Source organism: Trachurus trachurus (assembly GCF_905171665.1).
Source record: "Trachurus trachurus genome assembly, chromosome: 24".
NCBI classification, from domain to species: Eukaryota; Metazoa; Chordata; class Actinopteri; order Carangiformes; family Carangidae; genus Trachurus; species Trachurus trachurus.
Window position 1 is genome coordinate 1,779,453 of NC_139910.1, and position 12,493 is coordinate 1,791,945.

A 12,493-nucleotide genomic window follows, 5' to 3' on the forward strand; every position below is an offset into this window, starting at 1 on the left:
AACTTAAAGACCTAAAAACAATATATCATAAATAAATACAATGTAATTCAGGAACACTGATTTCCTATTCCTTATTACTTCACAATGATGGATGGAAGAGAGGGCTGACCTTTGTGACCAGTGACTTTTATTGCTGTTTTTTTCTTTAACAGAGTTGCAATTGACTGTAGTTTTTAGTTAAGGTGCCATGCTGTATTGTTCCACTAAAAGCATCTTCTTCACTATATAGCCTATTTATCTTTGACATTCCAATGTATATTAATTAATATTAATGAGCTGTGTCCCAGTGATAAATAAGGATAAAGAAAAGGCTTCTTTATGTAGGCTTGGTGGTGTTTATTCATGGGTTTCACCCAAGAAAAAATGAACAAACATCTGCTGCAGTGGTGCAGAGGTTTTCTTGGGAGTTTTTCCTCAAGTCGATGTGCGGGTCTACAGTAAGGGCAGAGGATGTTGTCATGATGCTGTGTAAGTAAGTAACATGTAAAATTGCCTTGCCTTGCCTATGGATTCATCTTTCCAGTCTAATCACACAAGCTTCTGTTAAAATGACCTGACAGTAACAATAATTAACCTGTTGAGGCGAAACTTGACTCCACCACCTGTTGCACCCTCTGTACAGACTAAGTCACTCTCTCTCTCTTTCCGATCACATGACACACACACATTAAGATAATGTTGCTCCAGATCACGAAGCAAAGACGTATCACCAGATAAAAGCCCTTGAGCTGATAACAATCAACATTTACTGACTTAAGAGAGTGAACTTTCCCACACTTGGGTGTTACCTGTAGGCCGGGCTGTTTCTCTCACGGGCAGCTACAAAAGCCTGCTCTCCTCACCCTCAGACACAAACACAGCCGGGCAGGAAACAGCAAGGAAGGACACGTTTCTATTAAAACAATGGGGATATTAGATGTTTTACTTCAGTCATCCAGTTCTGTCTCCCTGCTGGGGGCTCTGGTGGTCCTGTTGCTCATCTACCTGGTTTCCACCTTCAGTTCCCAGGAGACAGGGAAGGATCCTCCAGGACCAAGACCACTTCCCCTGCTGGGTAACCTGCTGCAGCTGGACCTGAAGAGACCCTACAACACACTACTGGAGGTGAGGAGGAGGCTGGTGTGGTTCTCTGTTGTTGTTTTCTTTATGCCATCACTGAGTGTGTCTTCATAATGTTTCTTTCCTATTCTTAGTTTTCCAAGAAATATGGATCAGTGTTCACCATCTACATGGGCCCTAAGAAGGTGGTGGTCCTGGCAGGATACAAGACAGTGAAGGAGGCACTTGTCAACCACGCTGAAGAGTTTGGAGAAAGAGATCCGCTGCGAATTGTTAATGAGTTAAACGAAGGGAAACATGGTAAAGAAAAGAAACAGCTTTTCCCAAATCATTAAGCCTTTCCTGTTCACTGCTCTGTGTTCACTCTCTCTGCTCACTAATACTTCACCTTAGGAGTTTTATGGTCTAACGGTGATTCCTGGAAAGAAATGAGGCGCTTCGCTTTGACCAACCTCCGAGACTTTGGGATGGGGAAGAAGGCCTGTGAGGACAAAATTGTCGAGGAGTGTGACTACCTGATCGAAGTCTTCAAGAAATCAAAAGGTAATTATCTGTAATTTAAGCACCTGCAGTATGAACAATAATGTCAACTTCAAACAGAAGTCCTGAAGTTAGATTCTTTTCTGTTTGCCTTCTTACAGGAGAGGCCTTGGATACGACCCAACCAATGAACTATGCCGTCTCTAATATCATCTGCTCCATTGTCTACGGCAGCAGGTTTGAATACGACGACTCAGAGTTCACGTCTCTGGTAGATCGGACAAATACTAACATCCAGCTCGCAGGATCCCCATCGATACTGGTATTGTTTCATGTTTATGAAGCTTTAATCTTTGAGCACTGTGATTATGTGACACATAAAACTGCTGCAACTGAATAGAAAAGAAAAAACAAACAACTTGGGATTTCACATGCGGATTATTTGTTGAACAGGTGTACAACCTGTTCCCATGGATCGGGAGATGGATCACTAACAGGAAGCAAATTGGCAAAATGATCAACGCCAATAAGAATCAGAACTTGGAGCTGTTCAGACGTCTGAAAGAAACTCTCAACCCACAGATGTGCAGAGGCTTCGTTGATGCCTTTCTGGTCCGCAAACAAAATCTGGAGGTTTGTCAAATTTGCTGTTTTGGCTCATAGCTGAAGACTGAAAAAATGCTTCTTCTTTTTTTTTTTTTTTTTTTTTTACAAATGCATAGACATTTGTGCCCCATTTTGTAAATGGGGCACAAAGTTTGTAAAGCACTTTATTCCACAAGGACAGCAAACATTTACAGATGTTCTGCATTCAAATCTTTATCATCAATCAATCAATCAATCAATCATTTATTTGTCACAGCCATAAATAACAATGAAATTACGTTGGAGCATACAACCTTACATAGTGAAAAAGTGCATAGTGCAAAATGTGCAATGGTGCAGAATCCCATGGGCATATCATGTACATGAAAAAGAGGACAAGAAAACACAGGGGCGCCAGAGGACATGGTCAGAGGTAGTACTATGGTGTATGTTGCAGCAATGCAAAGGCCAGTTCACAGTTATTGTACGGTGGGGTGTGGTTACTGTCCATATGGGGGAGGGGGGGGGGGGGACATGGAGTGTAAACAAGGAAAGACAAAAACAGAAACAGGGGCATCAGAGAACATGGTCAGAGGTAGTATAGTGTGTGTTGCAGCAATGCAAAGTGCACTTTAAATCTATAATGTTTTCTATCTTTACTTTACTTTTAAGCCTATTGAAGCATGTGTTTCCGTCATTAAGGAGTGCTCAAAGGGCCTTCTAGATTTACAGGTGGTGTGGTGGAGGAGTTGACCAGCATAGTTAATGTCCAAACAGAGAAATTTATATTTTACCTCTGGGCCAAGTTCAATGCAGTCATGAGTTCACCTTCCACTGTTCCATTTATGATTCTGCACAGCTGATCACATGACACATCTGGTGCCTGTTGGGGTCAGTGAAATGTCTGTCCACAACACACAAGTAGACTCATCAGTAAAAAGAAGAGAATTGTAACTCTTAGTGGTTTAACTCGTTAGAAGTAATAAAACAAAGTATTGGAAGTGTGTGTCACTAACTGCTCTGACTTATCTGTACCTGCAGAAATCTGGAATTACCAACAGTCACTTTAAAAATGAAAACCTAATGGCCACAGTCCTGAATCTCTTTGCTGCTGGCACTGACACAACAGCAACAACGCTAAGATGGGGACTTCTGCTGATGGCCAAGTACCCAAAAATACAAGGTAAGGAAATGGAGACGTGCATTTTTCATACAGCGACAACCAATCCAATGCAAGCAGCAAAACCTGTTTCATCAACACACAAAATATCTTCATCAAAGCACCGTTTCTCTTTCAGACCAGGTCCAGCAGGAGATCAGCAGCGTGATAGGAAGTCGTCAGGTGCAGGTTGAAGACAGGAAGAACCTGCCCTTCACTGACGCTGTCATCCATGAGACTCAGAGACTGGCCAACATCGTCCCCATGGCCCTGCCTCACAAAACGAGTCAGGACATCACCTTCCAGGGTCACTTCATCAAGAAGGTCCGACTGAACACAGACATGTTCTATAGTTCATAAACACTGGTTCCCGTTTATTCAGTCAGACAAATTTCTGAAATGTTTGTTCTCTGTCAGAGCTTCAGAACCTCAAATCCAGAAATCTGTGAGAAAACTCACAGACTCTTAGTCCAGGGTTCGTCCAATCATGTAAATTTGGTCCAAAATATAAAATGATGTTCATTTCTGGGCTCCTCACATGTGGAAAAATGAAGCTGCTTCTTAGAATAAAGAAAACTCAGTCACATTCAGTGTTGTCCACAGGGAACCACAGTGTATCCTCTGCTGACGTCGGTCCTGTACGATGAGAACGAGTGGGAGAGACCTCGTTCCTTCCATCCTGCTCACTTCCTGGACAAAGATGGAAAGTTCATGAAGAGAGAGGCCTTCATGCCGTTTTCTGCAGGTTTGTGACCTCAACTACCTGAACGTCTTCTCGTTGCCCTCCACTTAGTCACAGATGATGCGTAGCCTAAACATTTTCCTTCCCTGCCTCTCCTGCAGGTCGTAGAGTCTGTCTTGGAGAGAGTCTGGCCAGGATGGAGCTCTTCCTCTTCTTCACCACCCTCCTGCAGCAGTTCCGCTTCACTCCTCCACCTGGAGTTTCAGAGGATGACCTGGATCTGACTCCACGTGTGGGCCTCACCCTCAACCCTTCAAACCATAAACTCTGTGCTGTGTCTTGTATGTGAGCAGCAGCTCAATTTATATTCCAGATTGTTGTAATGATACATAATGATGTACCTGCTCTTGATCTCATGCTCCAATTGTATCATGTAAATAAATCCTGGGATACCTGAACGCTTTAGTTCTACTGCACCATGGCCTCACTGTAGAAGTAACCCTAACCCAATTGTACACTGAAGGTCACAATTTGAAAACCCAGCAGAGATGCAAATAAAAATGCCAAACTGAAGTCATCAAACTAGCAACCCCTCATGTATACTGTACAGACAACCCCCTCTGACACCTGTGTAATTATGAATCTGTCTTGTGTTTATATAATAAACTGTATTTTTCTACATATTGTCCTGTGAATAATCCCTTGTGCAGTATGTTTGACATTCAAATGTAGATTGTATTTGGATGGGTTTAACTGACGCACAGTTATAGGTGATCTAACAACCTCCTTGGCAGAGTTATTACAGTAAAATGAGAGCCCAGTCCAGTCTCTACTGAGCCTGATGCTGCTTTGTCTCTTACTTCAGCTTCACATCCCAGGACAACAGGAAGGATCCTCCAGGCCACAGACTACTCCCTCAGCTTGGTAACCTGTTGCAGCTTTACAAATAAATGCACATCCAGCCTTTGTTGTTCTTCTCAGGAGGAGGTGGTATGAAGTCTAGTGAAAGCAGCAACAAACTATTAGCCTAAGACAGCATGATATGCTGCACTAGTGCAGCGACGTGCACATGACTATAGAGGGGCAGGGGCTCAACATCAGAAAAGGGCAGTGCCTATGTACAATTTTTTCAGGCCTTAATATCAAAATAAATAAATAAAAATAAATTACAGTTACTATTTAGTCGGTAGAGAAAGCCTGCACGCCTTCAGGACTGCAGTCAACACGCTGGACCAATTTCACAACTTCCCGAAACAGAGTCATGACTTCTGAACTGGAAGGCTAAGGCTAATATGGTATTGGGTGCACATTAACATGGCTTGCAGAAAAAAAAATCATGTGAGTGCAAGTGCAAAATAGAAGTAGGCTAAGCCTACAGGCTACACACACAAAACCAAGAAATGACTAATGTGACTGCTACTGTGCATATTTCAGAACAGCAGCAATATTTACCACAGCAACGTCACAATTACCAGTAACTCAATATCTGGAAACAAATTCAAATAGTCAGTGAAATCAAGCTGAGTGAGTGATTCCTCCTGTTGCTGTTGTTGTTCACTACATTCAGGTGATGTTAGACAGAGGACGGGGTGGGGCTTAACTCTTAACAAGCAGTGAGCTAAACAAACACAAATGGGCGCTTTTCTGAAATATGACTCATATTAAGCTCATTGAATAAGTGGACGGCGACTTGTCAGAACCGACAAGGAAGTGATGTTGGTGGATTTATAACTCACAAGATTCGACACAAGTCGCTCCACTGTCACGTCTCATCTACATGCGTCACACACAGAGTTATCGATGAGGCAGCAGCTTCTACTTCTCTCTCTCTCTCTCTCTGGACGTGCATGTGAGGGAGCGCGCACCGCGGGGCAGCCCCTCTACACCCCCCGCCCCTCAGTGAGAGACAGAGCGGAGCAGCAGCGGACAACACACATACCAACTTACATACATACACAATACCGTGTGTATTACAAGGAAAGGCGTACGGTAGATAACCGTGCCATTTTTACAGCGCGGTTGTTTACATCCTCATGCACAACAGGAATGCATTTATTAAAAAAAAGAAAAGAAAAAAAACATTACAAAAGGGCACTTTTTAATATGAGGCAAAAAGGGCAGGGGCTCAAGCACCCTTTGGGCCCTATGTGTGCACGTGCCTGCACTAGTGAAAGCTGCACCAAGTTAACTGATGTTATCACACTTCCTGCCAAACCTTATCATCAAACATTATGTTTTTGCCTGAGACCTTCAGCTGAAAAATGTGGTTTCTTCAATGGAGACATTTTTGAAAGGTTATTTCCTCTCAAATACTACTTACTGCTGAAGAACAGAGCTGTGGCTGATGACCTGTGGCTTGTGCCTGGGCATGTTCACTGTCACGGTCTAATCTCCAATGACTAACACTTAACTGTCTCACTGTAATGCCAGGCAAACATTGAAAATGAAGGAGTGCTCCATCAACTACCTACATCAATTCATTAAACTGCAGGATAAGGCAGAAATGGGCCATTATTAGTGAAGCATATTATTCTCTACTCTGTGAAACATTTGTCTTTTGTCTTGTTTTCTTTGATCCATCTATGTTTACGTTAGCCTAAGGGTTAACTGCCTGGTCAAGAGGTTAAATGCCAGAGGGTACATTTTACAGGTTAAATCTTGTCTTGTGTTTATGATCATCTAGGTTAGGTACATTCTTCTGTTTGGAAAAGGTTGGATTATGGGGGTTAGAAAACATACTATATAAGGACAGTACTTTGAGCTGAAGGAGAGAGATCTCATATCGGTACTAGAGATTCTCCAGGATTCGGCATTTTTCTGACATTATTATTTCTTGTAATAAATGCTTTTTTGAATGCAAGAAAAGACGTGTCAGCCGTGATCACTTCTTCTCATCAAGACAACAATATACCACATAGGTTTTCATCTGCAGCTTCTTGACTAAATTTAACTCACAAGCCGAGGTTAAGACAGTTTAGAGTATAACACAAGCTCCTAACAGTACAGTGTCTCACATTTCCAGCACAGGGGCCCATACCGGTTCAGGGACCTTTAGCCTCCATTCTGCAGCACACACAGACTTTATTCATATCAGTGCTATGTTCAGGATATGAGCTCCTCTGGGAACCAAATACTTAGGACTCATTTGACACAACAATGAGGGCCTAAGTGCTTAACCCTTGTCAATGAGCATCACAACCACACACAGCAGGGCACTGAAGTCTAAAGCATAAACTCTGTAAAGACCCAATGTATAAGTGTTGTGCAATAAATTGGCACTGAACAGGAACAGCACGAGGCTGTATGATTCTGGCCCAGATTAAAGGGGGGCATTGACCTACATACTTAACAGGAGTTCACTAAAGCTTGTAGGGTCAGTTTTCCTCAGTCAGCCCCTCCCCTTTGGGCTGTGCCTATTCTCCAGGAACAAAAACAGCATTCCTCTTTGCAACAACAGAAAAAGAGGCTCTGAACAGAAACCGTTTGTCAGGACACTAACAGCATCAAGACTTCTTCCAACATGGAGATATTGGAGACACTCCTCCAGTCCTCCAGCTCTGTCTCTCTGTTGGGGACTCTCCTGATCTTGGTGCTGGTCTACCTCGCTTCAACCTTCAGCTTCACATCCCAGGATGATAGGAAAGAACCTCCAGGTCCCAGACCTCTTCCTCTGCTTGGTAACCTGCTGCAGATGGACCTGAAGAGACCCTATAAGTCTTTTATGAAGGTATCCACTTCCTCCTTCTGACTAACGCTGCCTTTGAGGACTAATTTCAGACTAAATCCCAGTTAAAAAGAAAAAAAGAAAGAAAAGAAAACCCTGAATATGCTGATATCTGTGTTAGAGGTTGTAGTTGGGATTCCTGCAGTTCCAGGATATTAATGCATGTGCATATCTCTGGATTTTCCAATGTGTTTGTGTGCATTTTAATCAGGCTCCATCTAAACTGTCTGACAAAGAAATAGGAAAAGCAGCTGTTTATGTAAATGTGGACACATGAACAGACTTGTGTGGTTCATGTTTGTGAGACTTTAAATTAAATGATCACATGATCACCTGTTTGAGTGTCTCGACCTCCCTGACCCATCTGAGTTCTTTTAATGAGTGTTTGTGTGTGTTTTACCCAATAACTTATATGTAATATTTAGAATATGTGCTGCTCTTCTTAGTTTTACAAGAAATATGGATCAGTGTTCACCATCTACATGGGTCCGAAGAAGGTGGTGATCCTGGCAGGATACAAGACGGTGAAGGAGGCACTTGTCAACTACGCTGAAGAGTTTGGAGACAGAGATCCGATGCTCATTATGCGAGAAGTTAGTCGAGGACATGGTAAGACAAGAATGGAAATGGAATCAGCTTCCAGGGGACATTCATACTATAACTTTCACAGGAAGAAGGAGTTCCTTTAAGAGAAAACTACAGAAATATTTACTGGGATTGGTCAAATTAGTCCTTTATAAGTATTTCTACTGTTGTTGTTATCTGCCTGTTGTTATTTGTATTCTTTGTCTTTTAATTATCTAACAATTACTGTAACTCAAGGACCCCAGGGAGACTAGCTGGATGTCCATGATATCAGCTAATGGGGCTCCTGTAATGAATAAAAATAATAATACACAAAAAAAACAAGGCCTGTCCTCTCAGTATGTGTTTAACATGTGAAATCATGATTACACTGTTTGTTGACAAAGCTCTTTCAGATGGAAAACATCTGGTAGAAATGTTAAATGATCACTGATATGTACGCGAGACAGGAATGTTTTTGGCAGGGACAAGTTGATCTGGACAGAGAGGTCAGGTTACATCTCAGGGAAACAATGAGGACAAAATGTTTCTATAAATATCTGATATTGTTTTGTTCCTGTTGTGTTTCTAAGGATGGTGTGGAGTGCACACACTATCTCTCTATGAATGGTTAAAGGAGCATTTCATCAATAGAGAAGAATTTCCCTCACACATATTTTGTTGAAATGCTTCATCTCAGGGGTTATATGGTCCAACGGGGATTCATGGAGAGAAATGAGGCGCTTTGCTTTGACCAACCTGAAAGATTATGGGATGGGTAAAAAGGCCTGTGAGGACAAAATCTCTGAGGAAACTCACTACCTCACTGAGGTGTTCAGGAATTTCAAAGGTACGTGTCTTAACAGGCTGCATGATAAGCAACAGGTCTGAGAAGAATTACATGTAATTTTGATTGTTGTTTGTTTGGTGGTTGCAGGAGAAGCCTTTGATACGACCCAACCAGTGAACTATTCAATCTCTAACATCATCTGCTCCCTGGTCTATGGCAGCAGGTTTGAATATGATGATCCTGAATTTACATCCTTGGTGGATCGGACAACTGGAACTATTCAACTAGTGGGCACTCCATCAATACAGGTAAGACTTTAATTTCTGTGATTTAAATAGTAATAGTAAATTTACTCTTAAGACTAAATCAAACTGGATTTACCTGTTAACATCTTTAGATTATTTCAAATACTGATATGTATACATATATTTTGACAGGTGTACAACTTGTTCCCGTGGCTGGGGAGATGGATCACTAACAGAGAGAAATTCTACAAACTGTACGATGCCAATAAGAAAATGAACTTGGAGCTGCTCAGACGTCTCAAAGAGAACCTAAATCCAGAGATGTGCAGAGGTTTTATAGATGCCTTCCTGGTCCGCAAACAACATCTGGAGGTTGGTAATCATCTGCCTATCATAACTGCTATAGTGCAATGATCGTTGATTTCACAAGTAGACATTAAATCCTTGTATAGGCCTGCACAGGTCCTCTAATGATCGGGGAAACCTTGCAGCAAATAAACATGTTCACAGTTTGATGCAAAAAACTTAAAAAAAAACTCACCTGATAACATTTTATTACGGCTGAAAATTATGCATCAAAGTTGTTACGGTAAAGTTTGCTACCGTCAATTTTTAATGCAATTATCACACAATTAATATGGCTCCACTTGATCCAAACATGACTTGCTGTGTTTCAAAGTTAGTGTCAAGGATGCATCAAATGAAAACTAGATTTTTTACAACTTGAGTTTCATCTTCTTAGCTTGAAACGTTGCAACTTTAACAGTTTGATCAGAGAGATGAGCTTGCGCCACAGCTGGTCAGACACACAGCAACATAACAAACCAGTCTGTGTTTTGGAAACATTCGTCATGATTTACAGATAGCCTTAGGACTATGAAAGCAACACAAAAGCAATCACTACTGTGCTCCTGTCTCTTGCTGACAGTGTCAACATGTGGGCATACCTATACAGAGTAATAAACAGTCCAAAGGGGTTCATTATGTCTGTGTTTTAATAGTTAAATGTAAGTTCTTATATACAAGACACAGCAAAAGACACGTCACATCAACACCAGGTGACACTTCTAAAGAAGACAGAAGAATACCGTTAAAACATGTCAAGGTACTACTAAACCTTTTTCTATGTCTTGTATATGAGAGTAATAAACAGCAAAACCTACACCAACATGAACAAACCTAATCTTCACTGAGGTCAGATAAAGGTCTACCATAAAGATTTCCTTGATTTTTCTCCATATGTGCAGAACTCTGAGATCACCAACAGTCACTTCCATAATGAAAACCTTTTGATGACAGTTATTCATCTGTTTGTTGCCGGCACTGAAACAACATCAACTACAATCAGATGGGGACTTCTGTTAATGGCGAAATATCCACAAATCCAAGGTAAGGAGCTGCAGATGTGCAGAGATTCACATCATAAGAGGCATCATAAACAGATCCTTTCTCTCTCAGACCAGGTCCAGCAGGAGATCAGCAGTGTGATAGGAAGTCGTCAGGTGCAGGTTGAAGACAGGAAGAACCTGCCCTTCACTGACGCTGTCATCCATGAGACTCAGAGAGTGGCCAACCTCATCCCGTTTTCACTGCCTCACAAAACCAGTCAGGACGTCACCTTCCAGGGTCACTTCATCAAGAAGGTCAGACTGAACAGAGCTCCTGATGTGGAGGATAGAAGCCGACACATAAATAAATACAAATGTGAACAATTACTGGTAGATGAACACATTTAATAATTAAATGTGGGGTGTTAGTGTGCTGATTGTCAGCCATGTTGATCTAGTTCTTCTTGTCTGTGTTGTGTTTCATTTGATCTCAAATCGTCTGTTTTCCACAGGGAACAACTGTCTTTCCTCTGCTGACGTCTGTGCTGTGTGACGAGAAGGAGTGGGAGAAACCTCACTCCTTCCATCCTGCTCACTTCCTGGACAAAGACGGAAAGTTTGTCAAGCGAGACGCCTTCATGCCCTTTTCTGCAGGTTCGTGAGTTGAGCCCTTACTACATGTCCACTCTCTGTGTTCCTGATGACCTGAGGTGTTTCTTGTTCTCTCCTGCAGGTCGTAGAGTCTGTCTTGGAGAGAGTCTGGCCAGGATGGAGCTCTTCCTCTTCTTCACCACCCTCCTGCAGCAGTTCCGCTTCACTCCTCCACCTGGAGTTTCAGAGGATGACCTGGATCTGACTCCACGTGTGGGCTTCACTCTGTGCCCTTCTGACCATAAACTCTGTGCTGTCCCCATTATGTGAGGATGCATTCATGTGTAGTTCCCACAGCTGAACAAAGTCTTTGCACTTGGCAATGTATATAAGCTGCTTTATCCATGTTATCAATGATGTGGCATTCATATGTATTTAAAAGTGTAGTGGTTGAGGTCAAGTCTGTTGAATATATTCTAAAAACCTTTGAAGACATTTTCATGTCAGACATTTTCTACAAACAACAGGAACATTAGCAGGCACATGATAAAGCTTGTGTATATTTTGTATATTCTCATTAACAATTGTACTTAAGTAATTACAATTTTGTATCTGTCTTATAAACGTGATATTCCAGTCTGCTTTGTTAGTGCTTATATATCAACATCGACATCGACATTTGATTTACGTGTTGATTCAGTACTATATTATTAGTACTACACATTAGCAATATAATTATAATATTTTTTAATGAATATTAATGTGTACCTTCTCTAAACCAACTTACCATGTTAGCAGATTAATGGGGAACACATTGTATTCAGTGCTCATTGCATTAACCAAAAAAGTTGTATAACTTGTGATGCAGAATAAAGAATAAATATGTTGATGAATTTTTCTATAATAAATAATGCTGGATGAATTATTCAGTCTTAGAGAGGCTATTTTTCGTTGAACTAAACATCCTTTCTAGAAGTAAAAATGTGCCACACAGAGACCATTAAGAGGAAGTTTAGATATATGTACAAAAGTTTTTTATATATTGTTTGGTTTTATTTATTGTCAGGATCTGTTTGTGCCGATTGTCCTTTGTGTATTATAACTCCTGATTATCATTCTTCACTCAATCCTGGCTGAAGTTATCTAAAGACAAATTCATAATATTAAATAGAGACTATTTGAATTCAAATTCAAATTTTATTTATTTGTATGGCAACTTTCATGCTAAAAGCAACACAAAGTGCCTCACAGAGGCTAAAGACAACAAAGAAAAGAAAGAAAAAACA

The 12,493-nt window shown here is 41.2% G+C and overlaps 1 protein-coding gene across 1 annotated transcript; it reads left to right on the plus strand.

Moving 5' to 3' along the window:
• Positions 1 to 903: 903 nt before the first annotated feature.
• LOC311007076 (uncharacterized protein) lies at positions 904 to 12,072 on the plus strand (the record flags this gene model as incomplete). Its single annotated transcript, XM_084000163.1, has 18 exons — positions 904 to 1,104; positions 1,194 to 1,359; positions 1,453 to 1,602; positions 1,701 to 1,861; positions 1,993 to 2,172; positions 3,166 to 3,307; positions 3,423 to 3,607; positions 3,887 to 4,028; positions 4,127 to 4,310; positions 7,437 to 7,692; positions 8,136 to 8,298; positions 8,954 to 9,103; positions 9,191 to 9,351; positions 9,481 to 9,660; positions 10,536 to 10,677; positions 10,747 to 10,931; positions 11,129 to 11,270; positions 11,350 to 12,072. The coding sequence occupies 18 exons, from the start codon at positions 904 to 906 to the stop codon at positions 11,535 to 11,537; spliced, it is 3,078 nt and encodes a 1,025-aa protein (XP_083856289.1). The 3' UTR covers positions 11,538 to 12,072.
• Positions 12,073 to 12,493: the final 421 nt, after the last annotated feature.